Source organism: Stigmatopora argus, chromosome 12 (assembly GCF_051989625.1).
Source record: "Stigmatopora argus isolate UIUO_Sarg chromosome 12, RoL_Sarg_1.0, whole genome shotgun sequence".
In the NCBI taxonomy this organism is placed as follows: domain Eukaryota; kingdom Metazoa; phylum Chordata; class Actinopteri; order Syngnathiformes; family Syngnathidae; genus Stigmatopora; species Stigmatopora argus.
This window is the reverse complement of record NC_135398.1, coordinates 3166612-3184121: the sequence shown is the minus strand read 5'-3', so window position 1 is coordinate 3184121 and position 17510 is coordinate 3166612. Positions and strand designations below refer to the sequence as shown.

General features: G+C 39.4%; 2 protein-coding genes across 4 annotated transcripts in view; both read left to right on the top strand.

Moving 5' to 3' along the window:
* Nucleotides 1-223: 223 nt before the first annotated feature.
* Nucleotides 224-12763, top strand: slc71a1-2 (solute carrier family 71 member 1-2). The gene is made up of 12 exons (XM_077615609.1): nt 224-520; nt 2750-2845; nt 3989-4051; nt 5059-5186; nt 5273-5387; nt 6496-6714; nt 7377-7490; nt 7718-7789; nt 7864-7976; nt 9119-9216; nt 9305-9462; nt 10553-12763. Exons 1-12 carry the CDS (start codon nt 437-439, stop codon nt 10751-10753), a joined length of 1461 nt encoding a protein of 486 aa, XP_077471735.1. The 5' UTR covers nt 224-436; the 3' UTR covers nt 10754-12763.
* Nucleotides 12764-13089: 326 nt separating this feature from the next.
* The window catches only part of insra (insulin receptor a), a 53308-nt gene continuing 48887 nt past the window's right edge, over nt 13090-17510 (top strand). For 2 of the 3 annotated variants that reach the window (XR_013304359.1, XM_077615941.1), the window contains exons 1-2: nt 13090-13186; nt 14793-14843. Coding sequence is in view for 1 of the 3 variants with exons in the window: in XM_077615941.1 (XP_077472067.1) it covers nt 14818-14843 (26 nt within the window). In the remaining 2 variants the exon portion in view is untranslated. The remainder of the gene's footprint in view (nt 13187-14792; nt 14844-17510) is intronic. The other variant, XR_013304360.1, reaches the window with a different exon arrangement.

Here is a 17510-nt window from a genome sequence, read left to right as displayed (position 1 = left end):
GCTAAAATTAAGAATTTCCGTAAATACTATTAAATAATCGACCTTATTATTGTTATTCAATAAACATTTACAACACGTCATTTCCGGTGCGTCACGGGCTATAGAAATCCCGCCGTTATTGTACTGTGTAGCATTCTGAAACGACTGATTTCTAATCGGCCAATCAGAAACGGGCTCGCCGAGTCCACCAATTGTCGGATTCAGCTAATGGCCATGGGGCGTGGCCATATTTGGTTCCGGAAGAAGGCTCTAAGCGAGGTGGTGTCGCTGTGGTGGTGATGAGGAATCATCGTTTAGTTAGCTTGCTGCTATCTGTCTTTGACTCGGTGTATGTAATGAGCTTAGCCAACGAGATCGCTGGATCGTTCGACTTTTGTTGTTATTGAGGCTCCACCACGATGACCTGCTGACAACCGACGATGGGCATAAGCGAACAATGACGGGGGAGAAAAAGAAGAAGAAGCGGCTCAACCGCAGCATTCTTCTGGCCAAGAAAATTATCATAAAAGATGGGGGAAGTGTGAGTTAAATATTTATTCATTTCCGGTAATGGACCTTGCTCGCAAAAACGGCGTTATTATTTCCAAACACTCGTGTTTAGCTTTGTGTTTGGGCAAATATTATCAAAGGTGGCTGTTGTAACCGTTATCCAGCGATGTGGAGACCAAGCTAGGTAGCTAATGGTTAGCTCGCAGGCCTAGCAATGTACGCAGACCCTTGGTTTAAACACGTTAACTCTGCTTCTGTTGTGGGTATACCCACCCGGAAGCAAAGATACTTGCCTAATGACTTTGTCAAAGCAAGGCCACTTCTCCTTTTTTTTGTTTAAACTCACAAAATTTAACCCCTCAGTCAAAGTGTTTGTGGACGCTAGTCCGCTAGACTTTAGCACGCTATCGCAATCGTCAGTATGTGTTTTTGTCAGTGCTTCTAAAATCTTCTAAAAATCGCGTCGTGTTTCATTGTACTCGAATATACACGTCCAAAAATCATTTATGTCCACGTAATTGTCAAAATAAGAAAAAAAAACGTGACGAATCCATTTAGTTTTATCCACTCGAATCCTCAGGTGTCAAAGTTGGCTCAGAACATAGTTTTACTTTAAAATAATTACCAACCGTAAGAGCTTGAATAATTAAGTCTATTATGCAATTGTATTATCTTCACAGCATATTTGAAGTTGCAAGTGAATACCTTAAATATTTCAGGAATAAACAATAACTAAATGCTGCTCAGTGTTTTAGAATGACGAATATTTGGGCAATTTGAAACATGATAATAATTTTGTCTCTTGGCATGCAACCCTTACTTTCTCCGAGATATCTGCCATGTATGTTGTGCATGACAAAGGACAGGGTTTCTTGCCAAGATAATACATTTTATTCCTCCACTCGTATAACTTTGATTCTACGTCTGTGATGCAACCTGAATTTCTAGTCAGAAATTGTCAGTCTATTATTAACTACTGTAAAGTGGTTGATGGTTACCCTTAATAGTTAATATTTAAAAAAAATGCTAATACAGAATTGTGCATTTATTTTAGAATGCTGTTAATGTTAGCATATGTTTACGAACTAATATGATGCTGGCCTTCCATGATGTTGTTCTGTGTTTTATTTCAATTGGAAGATTTCATTACCTGCTATTTGCCAATTCAAAACTTGGGTGGCAACGTAGGCTGTTGCAACAGAAAGCTGTCGGTTTGCATGTTTGTATAATTAATGTTTTCTAACAGAGTGAAAGACAGCAACAGGTTCATGAATCCAACTATTTTAAGATTATATATTTTGGGGATATTAACAATCTGAAGTAATATTGGAAATGACTTTGTTACCTTTTTCAATGCCTACCAACTTCACACTTCCTTAAATTAACGCAGTCGCTTAGCGCCGCTGAAAAGCAATTTTATTGGCCGAGTTTATTTGCACGTACGTTTCGTACCGCAAAGACTGCTATAAAAAATTACTGTAAAAAAATAAAAATGTGTAGGTTAAGGGCAGATGGAGTCCCTTTTAAAGTTTTCTGGATTGAAATAGGATAAACATAAATCTTGTTTAAGTTGCAGTTGAAATAAAACCACTTTAATCTTCAAAATAAAAGGCTAACAGCAGTTTGTTTGTTTTAAAATGATGTATGTAAATTGTACAAGCTACCGTTAAACTCCTATATATAATGACAACAATAATAACAATCAAAATTATACAAAATTGTAAGAGTTTAGCCACGATAACCAAAATGTATCTCATAAAAATTGCACGAATTCCAATAAAATCCAATGTAAATCCCATGAAAGTTTTGCATAGTATTCAACCACTTCTTTGAATTGACCTTTTTAACCTAACCACCTTAAATGTATACTTTAAATATATTCAAGTTTGTTTTCGGAAAGCCTTTTTCCAGATCCGTGGCGTGTGTATACACAACTGAAAATGACGTGGCTCCCTTCCAAGGGGGGCCCTGGCTTCCAATAATGCTTATTGTCCCACCAGTGGAGGCTTCTATTATAACCCACAAAGCAGGCTATTATTATTTAATGTGGATGCTGCAACAACCATCAACAGGAGGCTGGCACACGCATGTGCGTGGATGGAGGCATTATTGTCCCATCAGTGAAAATAGCTGATTGCGTCTTGTGTACGTGGACCATTAAGCGTTGAACCGTAAAATGGACAGCCACGGTTTCTCGGAAATGAAATCATGAAATTGATAAAATGTCATTTTTCTTCCGCTTTTGTATGCGCCGACGCAGCCTCAGGGAATTGGCGAGCCCAGCGTCTACCACGCCGTGGTGGTCATCTTCCTGGAGTTTTTTGCCTGGGGTCTCCTCACTACTCCCATGCTCTCGGTAAGACCGCCATTCTGTACGCATGCCTTAGAAAAAGTCATTCAATTGGGTGTTGGGTCACCCCCAGTGCGCGTACAGTTGAAGTCACGAAATTCGGGTTTTTAAATTGCATTTTCACTCCCTTAAAATGACACACTCGGAGAGGAAAAATTCAGTTTCTACTGTTCATTTTGTGCCTTTGATGCGAAATTTGAAATGCAATCAGAGTTGGTGTTAGATTGTCTGTCTGTGAAAATTGAGGAATATCCATGATCATAAAAACCTGAGAAAATCGCAAAATAGCTTGTGAGAAAAATGGGTCCTCTTACAGGGATGCCAGTAAATGTGACACATTTGCTGCTCTTTAGGCCACCTGAAGCTTTCAAAGTTAGTGCTGAACTGTCCAATTGGTGACCGTTACTTAGCTTATTCCTTGCCATGTGGCAAAGAAGCCAGTGACGTGAGGGAATGCTATAAAACAAGATCTTCAGACAACTCTCATTAATGATGCCACACTCTTACATTACATTTATTATTAACATTGTAACCACAAACATGCACTTGATGACACGTTTTGCTTCGTTGTCCAGTGGATCTTTGTCACTCCCAACTAATCATTTAAATAGTTTAGTCATACAGTCATCCCTCGAATATCGCTGTTAATGTAGACCAAACATGGGCGTGATAATTGAAAAATCGCAAAGTGGTGTCACCCCTTTTATAAACACCTTATTTTTATTTTATTTTTTCTTCAATGCTGAGTCCTAGTAGCAAAAGTGGCTTCCAGATTTTCAAATTGTTATGAACTTTTTTTTTAATGATTAATAGCGGAAAAAAATTGCAAAGTAGTGAATTCGCGATAATTGAAAACGCGATAATTGAGGTATTACTGTACTAATTTCTTTCTGTTTACACTGTCTGTGTGGCTTATTCATGCAACATTTGGTTTTACAATCCTACATTTGACTTTTTGCATGCCACGATAACAACCAGCATTGAAGCAAACTTTGTGCACACGTAACTTTGTTTGGACTTTGGAACTTTACCACCATTGATTTTGATCTCCTTTCCCTTCCACCTTTCCTCTCTCGCCCCGTTACTGTATTTGTGTCATGCTGTAATCTCGGGTTTTTTCACCTTAACTGTATTTTTTTTGGGGGGCAGGTATTGCATCAGACATTCCCCCAGCACACATTCCTGATGAATGGCCTCATCCATGGCGTCAAGGTAGGAAGTGAGCACACAATAATAACAAATGGCTTAAAACATGAAGCAGACCTTTGGAGTGTTCCTCTAAAAAAATTTTCAACTAAAAAGTATATAATAATATTGCACAAACTTTTAGGGAATTACGAACAAATATTAGACTAAAAACACTAGACCAAAATAATAATATAAACATAAAGGACATACAACTGGGATCCTTGACGAGGTGAAAAATATGTATATTTCCTATTTATTTACCGTATTTTCTCGCATATAAGCCACACCCTTAAAATTGCCTTAAAATCGTTGAATTTTACAATTTCTCTCGTATAAGCCGCCACCCGATTCGCAATTTTCACCTCCATATTCATGGTTTTAATAGGGAGTAACAAATGTGTTACTTTGAAGGGAAAATCATAAGAAAAATCATCGCACATGGTATTTCTGAGATACAGTATGAATCAAAAGCCCGTTATTACGGTCAATATGTTAAGGAAGCTAGTAATTCATCCAGTAATGGTTGTTTTCTTACTGCAAAACTGAAAATAACCAACAAATAGCAAATGTTAATTTGCCGACATCTACTAGTGAAGAAGAGTATAGCAACGCTGTAAGTCTTGTGCGGATATAAGCCGTACCCTTGATTCAGTCATCTTTTTTTTTAGTTACAAATACGGCTTATATGCGAGAAAATACTGTGTTTGTTTGTTTATTTATTTTATTTAGGTCTACAATGTCTTTTCCTGTTTCTGTGTTTTCACCTTGCTACTGCAACAAAGTGAATTTCCCTGAGTATGGGATGAATAAAATGTAATCTAATGTCATCTAAATCCAAACGTATTAGCCTGGGACCCAAATACTGAATAGCAAAAGTACATATTTTAGAGAAATACTCCTACTATTAAAAAAAAAAAAAGATAGTTGACAAAACGAATAGGCAAAAAACTGTCTTCTATTTTTTTTTTTGTACTTTCATATCCTTTCCTACCCCTCCGATATTCATTTAATTTGTTTGTTTTCCTTCCAAGGGCCTGCTGTCATTTCTCAGCGCTCCGCTCATTGGAGCCTTGTCAGACGTCTGGGGGCGCAAGTCCTTCCTGCTGCTCACCGTCTTCTTCACGTGCGCGCCCATCCCGCTGATGAAGATCAGCCCGTGGTGAGTGAGCCAATGAGGACGTCGGCCGCCGCGCCTCCGTGGTCCCATCCCTCTGACCTGGCTTTTCCATCATCATCCTCCTCCAGGTGGTACTTTGCCGTCATCTCCATGTCGGGGGTCTTCGCCGTCACGTTCTCCGTCATCTTCGCGTACGTGGCCGACATCACGCAGGAGCATGAGAGGAGCACTGCGTATGGTTTGGTGAGGAAATTGTGGAAAAAAAAAAGTCCTTTACTTCACAACAAACTTTTTCACAATCAACTGCAACAGCGAACACCGGATTATTTATGTGTAGTTTGCACATTGGTGGTATTGTGCCTCTTTTTTTCATATTTTATGTTAGGACAACTATATAGGGATTTCACCATAGTAACTTTAGATTTCTGATATCTATATATTTAGACCATTAACAATAATGTGACCCGTATTAGCAATATCCTTTTTCTTTGGTTTACAAAATGAAGTATATTACAGCAAACTTTAACTGCCAGGTTATATAAAAAATAAATTTAGTTCAAAATCAAACCCCATCATACAATTCTCTTTTAATAATTTAAACCCTTAAGAAATGCAAGTGTGGTCAGGTGATCCCACTGTACATGACATCATATTTTTCATGATATTTTTTATGCAATATCCTTTTCCTTTGGTTTACAAACGAAGTATATTACAGCAAACTTTAACTGCCAGGTTATATAAAAAATACATTTAGTTCAAAATCAAACCCCATCATACAATTAATTCTCTTTTAATAAACTAACTTGGTCAGGTGTACATGACATATCATATTTTTTACGCAATATCCTTTTACTTTGGTTTACAAATGAAGTATATTACAGCAAACTTTAACTACCAGGTTATAAAAAAAATACATTTGATTCAAAATCAAACCCCATAATACAATTAATTCCCTTTTAATAATTCTTTTTTTCTCTTTTACTAAGCTAATTTGGTCACGTGATCCCACTGTACATGACATATCATAATATTTCTATTAAAGGAAGCCATCCATGGTGGTTTCTTCTTGAGAAATTATTTGTCAACAAATATATAAGGATCATAGAGCCACATTCGGCTCTAGAGCCGCAGATTGTAGACCACCAACTCAACTGTACAAGGCAGAAAAGACGCTGCTGAGGTTGCTAATAAAAGTCAGGCGAGCCATTCATTACGAGTGGAAGAAAATGGGTTGGCTTGAACCCAAGCTAGTAAACAAACAGGTCGAAGAATTTCAAAACACTCTAATCACTAATCATCTGGTTTTTTTTTTTGATTGGGGGGGTATTTGCCACACCCTCTTCTTCCTCAGGTGTCAGCCACGTTCGCAGCCAGTCTGGTGACCAGCCCGGCCATCGGCGCCTACCTGTCGGAGGCGTACGGCGACACCCTAGTGGTGATCTTGGCCACGGCCATCGCGCTGCTGGACATCTGCTTCATCCTCGTGGCCGTGCCCGAGTCGCTGCCCGAGAAGATGAGGCCGGCGTCTTGGGGCGCGCCCATCTCGTGGGAACAGGCGGATCCCTTTGCCGTGAGTCAGCCTATGCCTCGAATCTTTACGACAAACATAAACAGACTGACGTACACGTTTGGCATCGTCCATAGACGACAAACCTGAAACTGCTAGGCGTGTAATCCGCTAATGGCTGCCACTGTGATAAATGATGCACTTTTGTATTTGTGCGTAAGCAATCATTGTAAAATATTTTGCTTTGCAGGCCAATTTAGATTTTTGCACAATTTTTGATATAACATATTTTCACAACTATAAGGCGCACCGCATTATAAGGCGCACCCTCAATGAATGACGCATTTTAATTTTTTTTTTCATATATAAAGCACACTGGATTATAAGGCGCCGTCTATTTTGGAGAAAATTTAAGACTTAAGTGCGCCTTATAGTCGTGAAAATACGGTAATTCTCCAAGTTTACTTTAAAAAATGCATTTTGAACCATCTGACTATTTATGGATTGAAGAAATTATTGACAACTTGATCATTTTTTCAACAAATTCGACTTGGAATGGTGTTTGAATATCTAGAGGGCTTTTGTTTAAAAAGGGGCGGGGTCCGCAAACCCCAGTGAGGAAAAGCGGTGTACGAAATGATTGAATGAGCGAGGTGGTTATTTTAAAAGGGGGAGCGGTGTGTTTGTTTTATTTCAGCTAATCCTGTAATGTTGTTGCGTTTCAGTCCCTACGCAAAGTGGGCCAGGACTCAACAGTGCTGCTCATCTGCATCACGGTTTTTCTCTCCTACCTCCCCGAGGCGGGCCAGTACTCCAGCTTCTTCCTCTATCTCAGACAGGTAAACACGTCAGCCGACGGGCGAGAGATGTTTGCGGGTCGTTCGCTCTTTCTTGCACGGAATACCGCATCAGATGACATTTCTAACTGTCAGTTAAACCGGTCGAACCTGTCTGAAACTCAACATCCCCTCATGTTATTTATTTCATGCCCTGCACTTCGTTTTGAAGCGCAACTGTGGAATTTGCTCCATTGCCGTCAAACCTTTTTATTTTTTTTAATGGACAGGTCATCCGCTTCTCACAAGAGACGGTGGCCGCCTTCATCGCTGTTGTGGGGATCCTCTCCATATTAGCTCAGGTGCTGCATGCAGTCGGCCGTAACGGTATTTTTGACAAACGGGGTGGGCTTAAATCAAATGTTCTCCCGTCTAGACGTTGGTGCTGGGCATCCTGATGCGTTCCATCGGGAACAAGAACACCATCCTGCTGGGTCTCGGCTTCCAGATTCTCCAGCTAGCCTGGTATGGCTTCGGCTCGCAGCCCTGGTAAGTCTTTTTGGTTTTGCCTAGTAGATGCCATGTTAAAATGCTAAAGTATTACCATATTTTCTCGCATATTAGTCGCATCCGCATATAAGCCGCACCCTTAAAATTGCCATTTCTCCTCTTCGGTATACAGTGGTAGCTCGACATACGATCTTAATCCGTTCCGGGACTGAGATCGTAATTCGAGCTTTTCGTAACTCAAGCGGACGTTTCCCATTGAAATGAACTAAAAACAAATTAATTTGTTCCAACCCTCTGAAAAAACACCAAAAACAGGATTTTGGATTGCAAAAAATGTTTTATTTCTTCTAATTCACCATCTATTAACAAAGTAACACATAACTAGTGGTTTAATAGTAATAAAATGTGTTTAATAGAAGTAAAATTAGATGCATTTCGCGGAGGGTAGAGACGGCGACATACACGGAGGAATGAAGCGATCGCGGGAGCTAGCAGGCTAAGGAAGGAATAACAGCCTACCCACGTATTGATTGTGGGTAATGAAGTTTTACTCTGAGAAAGGGTGCCATTGGCTATGGGTGTTGTGTGCACGAGTATACTTCATTACCCAGAAAGCCCTCTTTTTGCCCGCGCATGCGCATTTCCTGGTCAAAACTCGTCTGAATAAATCGTTCAGTGCTCGTAGATATCTGTTATACACGAAAGAGATGCGGCAAAAAAAGACAGTGCGCTACAATGATAAACAGCCTCTCATGTCATAGCCACCTGGCTTTCTGGCATCTCGAGATTTTGATCGTATCTCGGGCGAATTATCCGATCAAAATTTTCATCGTACTTCGAGCATGTCGTAGGTAGAGCTGATCGTAGGTCGAGGTAACACTACTAGTTCCTTGGAACCAATATGCTTTCGACAGGACTTTGTAATAGACTGATTATTTAAAATAAAACAAGCTTGACAACGTCAAAGAATATTGTTACAATAACAATATGATCAATAATAACACCGACATTAAAAATAACCTCCACAATAGTTATTATCTTGATTTAATGTCATTCACGTAGCTTTGTTGATGTAGTACCACGTTGTGCCACCAGGAGGAAGCGTTGCATAATTCAGTAGATGTCATAACATTGGTTGGGGTATATTTAAAGTGATACGAGCTATTGTTACTGTGTGGCAGGATGATGTGGGCCGCCGGTGCCGTCGCGGCCATGTCCAGCATCACGTTCCCCGCCATCAGCGCCATCGTATCCCGCAACGCCGACCCGGACCAACAAGGCGAGCGATTCGTCTCGGCGTCCGTCCGCCAGTCGTTTTCTGAACGTGGCAAATGTTGACCTCGCTTTATCGGCATCTCGTTCCGCAGGCGTGGTACAGGGCATGATCACGGGGATCCGGGGCCTGTGCAACGGCCTGGGCCCGGCGCTCTACGGTTTCGTCTTCTACCTTTTTCACGTGGAGCTGACCAACACGGACGCCTCGGAGAAAGGCGGCAAACCTAATATGGCCAACCCCACGGATGAGGTGAGCCCGATCGGGGAAGAAGAAAAAAAATTGGCAAATTATAACACATTTAAATGGCACTCATTTAAATACTAAGAAATAGTGAGGGAAACTTTTCAAGTGGCCTGAAGGTAATGCATACCTGTCAACCTCTGCCGATAACTGCCCTTATAAATGATTATGATTCCCCTTACAAACCCCCAAAAAACCTTACAAACACCGTACAGTCGTACGGTGTTTGTAAGGTTTTTTGGGGGGTTTGTAAGGGGAATCATAATCATTTATAAGGGCAGTTATCGGCAGAGGTTGACAAGTATGGTAATGTGCTTAGTTTACATGTTACCAAAATGTAAAAGTTCATTGCGTTTATGTTTACATATTTCGATCAAAATTGCACTATGAAATTAAAGCCTCTCAGAAAACTTTGTTTTTTTTTTTTTTTTTTGCATTACTGTATTTTGCTGTTTAATATACCCGGGTATATTAAATGATTTTTGCTTTTTTTGAGCCTCCCATTTGTGCGCCATTTAATATACCCCTGCCGTTTAATATACCCGGATATATTAAACAGCAACTAAGCTTTTTTTTGGCAAGATTTGTATGGTGTTCATGGGGGCATAATTATAGATACTTAAGTTCAATAAAATTCCAAAAGTCATAGGATCATACCTTCCCGTTTGTGCGCCATTTAATATACCCCTGCTGTTTAATATACCCGTGTATATTAAATGGGGGGGTATATCAAACAGCAAAATAAGTTTTTAAATATGTATTATACGAGGAAAATGTAGAGTAATGTGCAAATAAGTCCAGAAAAACACGTAATAAAAAGTATGTCATGATTATATAATTTAAATAGATACATAAATAATCAAGATAAGGTATTTTTGCCAAATCGCCTATTTTTCCTAATACATTTAAAAAAGAAATCACCTTTTGGGGAGGCATTATCAGAGTGTAGTCTAGTTTTTAGTCTTGTTAAATGCATTCATTTTGTTTGAATGTTTTATTTATGTATGATAAGGTATGCAATAGGCGCACATCAACACAGTTACTCATGTTTTTTTTTTATGTCTGGCCCACCCTTCCCACATCCAAACCCAACTTCCAGAGCTCCATCATCCCGGGCCCTCCTTTCCTCTTCGGCGCCTGCTCGGTGCTGCTCTCCCTGCTGGTGGCGCTGTTCATTCCCGAGCACACGGGGCCCGGCGCCTACAAAAAGCACAGCAACGGCGCCCAGAGCCACTCGCACAGCCCGCAGGGCAGCGGGGCCGAGGGCAAAGAACCTCTGCTGGAGGACAGCAGCGTATAACCTTGGACCACCTTTTGAACTCGTTTAATTTTCTTTTTGGCGTGCGTGGGTGCGAAATGACTGTGAGCGTGTTTGAGTGGCGCCGGGGTTTCAATCTGTTACTAAATCGTCACATGCTGCCAGTCGGGAGGAAATACCGAGCGGGGGCCCCAAGAAAGCAGACCACTGTAGAGACCATTCACATCAGTTCAACGTTCTCTTCTTTGTCTTCTTCCTTTTTTTCTCTTTACTGGGGTCGCTAACGAGTGTCAAACGGGAGAAAAGTCCCAGTGGAAATATGTCCAGAGCAGCTAAAAATTTCATTTGAGGGTATTTTGGAAATAATTGGCATTGATGTACACATTTAATTTCAAGTTTTTAACATTTTAGAACAAAAAGCTGAATGCTCAGTTCGATATTTCGCAAGCCATTTAAAAATAAACAAAATAAAGCCCTTTTTCTCATACAAAAATGCCCAAAGTTGCATTGGAAATGCCCCAAAAAATCCATTCCAGCAGTTTAAATCTGCTTGTTTTAATCAACATTCTCCACAAAATGATTTAAATTGCCCACCTTCCCGTTGGGGAGCTTCATTAATTATCACCCATGGAAAGTTACCATCTCGACCCTCACATTTTGGGAATTTTGCAACCCTACTTTTCCTTTCATTTGCTTTACACACAAACAAAAAAAACTTGAGTCATTGTTATCCTTTTTCTTATTAATTCAACAAATGTTGCCTTGAAGTGACTTAAGACGAAAAAATATATATATATATATATAGGTATATGTAAATGGTTATTACGTAACCTGTATGACGACCACGGTCTGAGAAGGCACTGTTAATCCGATCGTGTTGCTCCCATCGGAGCCTCCAAAACTTGTTGTCGTTGCCTTTTCGGCCCCATTTTTTTTTTTCTTCCTCGGGTTTCCCTTTGGCCCACTACACGCCCCCGTGTCTCGATTTCCCTCCGACCTCTGCCTTGTTTACCTCACTTCCTTCATCATATCCCCATTTTTCTCTCTTGTGGTCTGTGTTTTCAACCACTTCCTCCCTTGTGTGTCAAGCGCAGGTTGTACTTTTCACATCTGTAAACCTAAAACATACGAAATTCGTTGAAGTATTGCCATAGCAAAGATGTACACTGTTTCTAAACTGCCTCCCCCCTAAAAAATCCCAAAATGGTGAACCCCAATCACACACACACACACAAGATATCATATTTTACAGCTCCATGTCCTCATAAGCTCCATTAATCTCGATTGTTTTTGTGTCTGTGTAAGTTTCAAGTGCATTTCACGTCACTCGCCAACCATGTTTAACTTTTGTGCCATTTTTTTAAATTTGCTTTTGTGTTGTCTGAATTTTTTTTCTTTTTTTTTTTGCTGCTGATTTAAGACAATGCTTTTTATCTTGATAAATATGTATAGCCTTTTAAAACATTGTTTTTAGGAGGGGTAGAAAAATGGGATGTCCATCTTCTTTCACTTCACAAGCATTTCACTTTGGTTAGTGACTTTTTTTGTTTAAAAAAATACATATTCATAATGTGGAATGGTTCAAATCAAACTGTACAGCAGTGTGTACAACCTGCATTGTGTTGGCCATATTACAGACATTACGGTGTTTGATGCAACCTGACATACATTTACTTTTTTGTGTATGTAAGGTGTTTTAAGCCGATATTTTGTTTGTTTGTTTTTAAATCATATACTGGACCAAAATGTATATTTGGAGATACACAGTGTAAATTGATCAGTCTGAGCAGACTGTATAAAGTGACCTGAAAGGACAGATTTTTGGAAGCCCCCCCCTCCGTGACCCCTATTTTTCTTGTAGGGTGGTTTTGGTTGCACATTAGAACGTAGTACAACGAAACAAGACGTGAAACCCACCCATTCTAGCCCTTTCTCTGTGTGCCTAAAATTAGCCAAGAAAACAGGTATTGGCGACATTTACGTCGAGGTGGTTACAATGTAAATATGGGAAACTAATGAAGCTATTTATTAAAGGTTTATTGTACAATTCAAGCGCTTCTGTTTGGTTTTGTGTTCAAGGAAAGCTTGCGTTTGAGCACTTATTGATTATGCCTTGTTTGTGTTTCACTTTATAACAAAAAAATAAAAACTAATGAATTGATAGTGCAGTTTTTCGAGTGAAAGTTACGATTATTTTCATTATTTTTTGTTAATAAAATTATATTTTTATTGCGAAGTTTGCATGGCGTTAAAGTGATTCTCCAATTCCTTGAACAACGTAACGTGAAATCCACTTTCAACCAATCAGAAGTCGGGATACAAGGCCAATTCCGTTTAGCTTTTTACTGTCCAATCGCATTCAAGTAAAACCATGCGTCGCCTCCGGGTTCACGAACGCATGCAATTTGAAATATGACCAATTTGTCATCTGAGCAGAAAATGGAAAATATGACAGTACAGCGTCCACATCAACATGTAAGTACTTAACATTGATATATTAATATTCATTTTTGACGTATGTTGACATTGTTGTCATAATAGGACAGTAAGCACCCAATCAGAAATTGCAGCAGCATCGTGGAAAACCCCGTGTGTTACAAACAAATAAAAAGTCCAACATAATTATGAATTTATACCAAAAATCACGCTTTTGTATGCATAAAACACATTATTGTATGCTTTGAACATGATTCAAGCGGTATATCAGATTACTCTTAAGGAATTGTGGAATCAATCCTGCCATATGTACAGCACAGGTGACACTAATTTAATTATACACGTTAAATTATTAAATTATTAAAATATTCGATTGCAATTTGCCATTATGCCCCAGTTTTGGGACCACTCTCTAATATGAATGTAAAAAAAATAATCAAAATTAATTACCTCAATTCATATTTTTTTTAGTTGCATATCTGCCTAGCAACAAGTGACTTTTAAATACTTTACATGCTTGTATATACACGTCAGTCCATCCAATCCAATGTTAAGAACTTAAAGCGTGTTGCCCCAACATGCTGATGCGAGAGAAGCGGCAGCTGTTGAAGGTGTTAATCTGAGAGATAATTCTTATAATATTCCTAATAAGACTTAAGCATAAAGCCATGACCTCCCTTCAACCTCAGCCCTATTATATTTCTCATTTGATGCAAATAGTACCTTCCAAGTAAACATTAAATTTCCTGGAACGCGTGCGTGGGGCCTCACGGGCTTGAGGGGTCAAAGTGGGGGTATTGTGATGCAAACTTGCTGTCACAGCGCATTTCCCGCACGGGTTTTGATGAGGCCGCGGCTAAAAAAACGTGCGTATCCATCACCCAGCCGCCTCGTATTTTTCCACCGGCGGCAGGAAGGAATCTTGGCCTCGCCGAGAGGGAAGGGGAAACGAGCGCGAACGTAGGGAATCAAGCGTCAACCTTTATTGTTCTTGCGCTAGTACGGGACGGCGCGAAGACGGCGTTCCCATGATCCGGATGCGCGTGGCGCTCATGACTTCCCTCGCGATGTCCTCGCGACCTTTTTTGACCTTGGAAGATAATCCTTCCGCTTTTATTTGGGAAACACGGGATCGCATTGGGGTGAAAAGATTGAATTGAATGGATTGCTTTTATTGCCATTTTTTGAGGATAATGAGATTTAAAGGTTCACCACAAAGTGCACAAATAACAACTACAAACAGACAAGTAAATAAGCAATAAATAATAAGAATTACCGTATTTTCACGACTATAAGGCGCACCACATTATAAGGCGCACCCTCAATGAATGACACATTTTAATTTTTTTTCCATATAGAAAGCACACTGGATTATAAGGCGCCCTGTCTATTTTGGAGAAAATTTAAGACTTTTAAGTGCGCCTTATAGTCGTGAAAATACGGTAATAAATAATCGCTGGCAGCCAATGAGCTAAAGGAGTGTATTTATGGTTAAAAAAAATGTTTGTTGGTGTGTTTGGTGTGATTCAATTGATTTCAATGTTTGATTTTGGACATACACTAAAAAAAAGAAAATATGAGGAAAAAGACTGTGACAGTTATTGAAGGAAATAATTTTAGTAATAATAATTTATTGTCTTTCCAGATCATTTTGCCTGGAAGGCCTGGCAATGACAAATCTGGCATTTGAATTGTGGTGAGTAGACTATTTAAAAAAAAAATCCTTATTGTTCATTATGTATGTCATAAAAAGTCAGAAAGTATTGGATTTCAACATTAGAAAATGGCAATGGCGTAAGATTGAAACAAGTTTTCCTTCTTCCTATCGCTCGCCAGATCAACGTTACGTGCTGTTTTACAACCGGCGAACATCCCCGTCGCAAAATCGAATCCTTCTCGTCCTTTTCCGTCCGAGTCAGCTCCGGGAAAACTTCCAAAAAAGCATTGTCGCAAACCGGAAGGTGACTTTTCGCCTTCCCCTACCTCGTGATCCCAGGCGGGGGGGAGATGGAAAAAGACATCTCAGCTCTTCTCGCTGATGTTTTTGTTATGTTTTCCATCCCGGTCTCTATCTCTTAATTGGCTAGCATCGAGACGAACTTTCGCTTTGAATCGACTCTCGTTAAAAAAAGAAAAAACGCGCGTTGACTTGGCGTCAGCGCGAAATGGCAAGGTACCAGAGGACACGGAGGGCTGGCGTCAACTCCTGGGGGTCTCAGATTAGCCTTGTGGAACTATGTTGACCTGTTTTTATGTTTCCCATGCAAACAATGAATGACTCATGGGCACGCAAAGGCCAATAGATTTGTTTTTACATTGTAAAGTTGGGCTGGGGTTTATGGAAGGCATGATTGTGAAAAATGTACTGCATACTTTTAATGCGTTTGTTTTCTGTAGCGCTTAATCGCCAGTAAAATAACCCTAATACAGTAATACCTCGACATACGAGCAATGTTCCCTCTAAGATGCGCGTGTGCGCAATTGCGCACTACTCTCGTCTTCTCCGCGCACAGCAAATCATATGGAGCGCACAAAATAAAATCCAACTTTTTAATTGTTATTATTTTTTTTTAAATTTATTTATTTTTTGTTGTTGTGTGTGTGCGTGCGTGTCTAGTATGTGTGATCGTTTGTCTTCAACCTACACAATGGTCTGTAATAAATGGAAATTAGCCCTCGGCTACAATCTAACATATATATGTTCATTAACATGAATCTAAATATGTTCATTAATATGTGCTATCCCTTATTGAATAAATCAAAGCAAAATCATGGAAAAATATTGTATATAAATGGAAACGTGACTATCTCAAGTGATGCGTTCAGTAGAAAAGTCATTTGAACGAGAATGAGAAGTGAGAAGGACAGATGTGTAAAATAAGGTACAATTTAAGTCAGATTTGTGCATATTCTAATGGCATTTATGAAGATGTTTTATTCATAGATATTTTTTCATTCATTTTCTGAACCGCTTTATCCACTTTATCACTCGCGGGGGTGCTGGAGGCAGCGATCGCTAATATGAGAGGAGTATATACTACTTCTCGTTGGGAAGTGGTCGTGCGTTATCCTATTGTGAGGATATTTGTGTGCATCATTTTGGGAATATTTTGAAGGGAATAGAAAAGCAAACAACCGTGGATAGGTTGTATCTGAAAGTCAGGGTGGAGGCGGGGCCAATAGAGCCAACCCGGGAGAAGAAAGATATCAAAATTTAAAACAAAATTTGAATTAAGTTTAGTGTAAGGTTAGATTAAACTTATTTATGAGTGTGTCTGCATCGTAATCAAAGTTCATTTAAATTTGTTTATTTTATGTTACAAGCGCGTTGCCATGCAAAAAGAGTTTTAAAAAGTATAAAATACACGGGAAACACGTAAAAGTTTTACAGGCATGCTAATATGGTTTGGGTAAGACCTATAGGTGTCAAAGTGGCGGTGCAGGGGCCAAAGTCGGCCTGCAAGAGTAAATTATTAGGGTCGACTTGTTTGTTTTATGCTAAAATTCAAATCAAGATTTTACATATAGATAGAGTATCGTTCAATCCTTTTTGACTTAGGGTGGAGGATGATGGTGAAAAGTTTGGGAAGTGTTTGGGCAGGAAACGTCAGGCTTTTCGTGGGAATTGCGTGCACTTGCCGGTGAGGAAAAGCGGCACCAGGAAGAAGAACAATGAGTTCTTCTTGGAACTTGGAGGACGTGTGTTTCACTTGACCGCAATCTCGTGGGATTTCGGTCTTGTACTTTGGGAGAAATTTGGAAAAATTCTAAATATCAATTATCATTTTATACAATGTTTTTTTTTGTATTTAATTAGGCTTTTATTAACATTGTATTCGCTCATCATATTTAAAAAATACAATAATTAAGAATTGAAACTAACATTTTTTTTAAATCACCCCCCAAAATAGTAACTTGACCTATAAAGAGTTAAAAGTCCTAAGTGTCATGTTTAATTGTATTCCATCTATAAATGTTTGCATTTATAATTGCGTGATTATTACCGTCACCACGAGAGGGCGCCTGCGTACCAATAGTGGTACACTTCTACTACATTAAGAATCGCTGATTTACTGTACAAATGATCAAAAAATATTTTAAGAACAATTCACTTTACATGAAATATGATCAAAATGAGTAAAGTTAGACTGAACACTTAAAAACATGTTAGTTTATTGGTTTAAGTGTCATTTCTGGAAAGTTTTGATCCAGTCCGCGTTTCCCCTTTAACCCATTTGCCTGCCTTGGCAGTGTTTGTTTACTGCCTGCAAGAAGAAAAAAGGGAAAGAGACAGCCAGGCACACACACACACGTCCTGGGAGACTATCTACCTCCTCTGTCTGTGGAATAATAGATTTAAAAA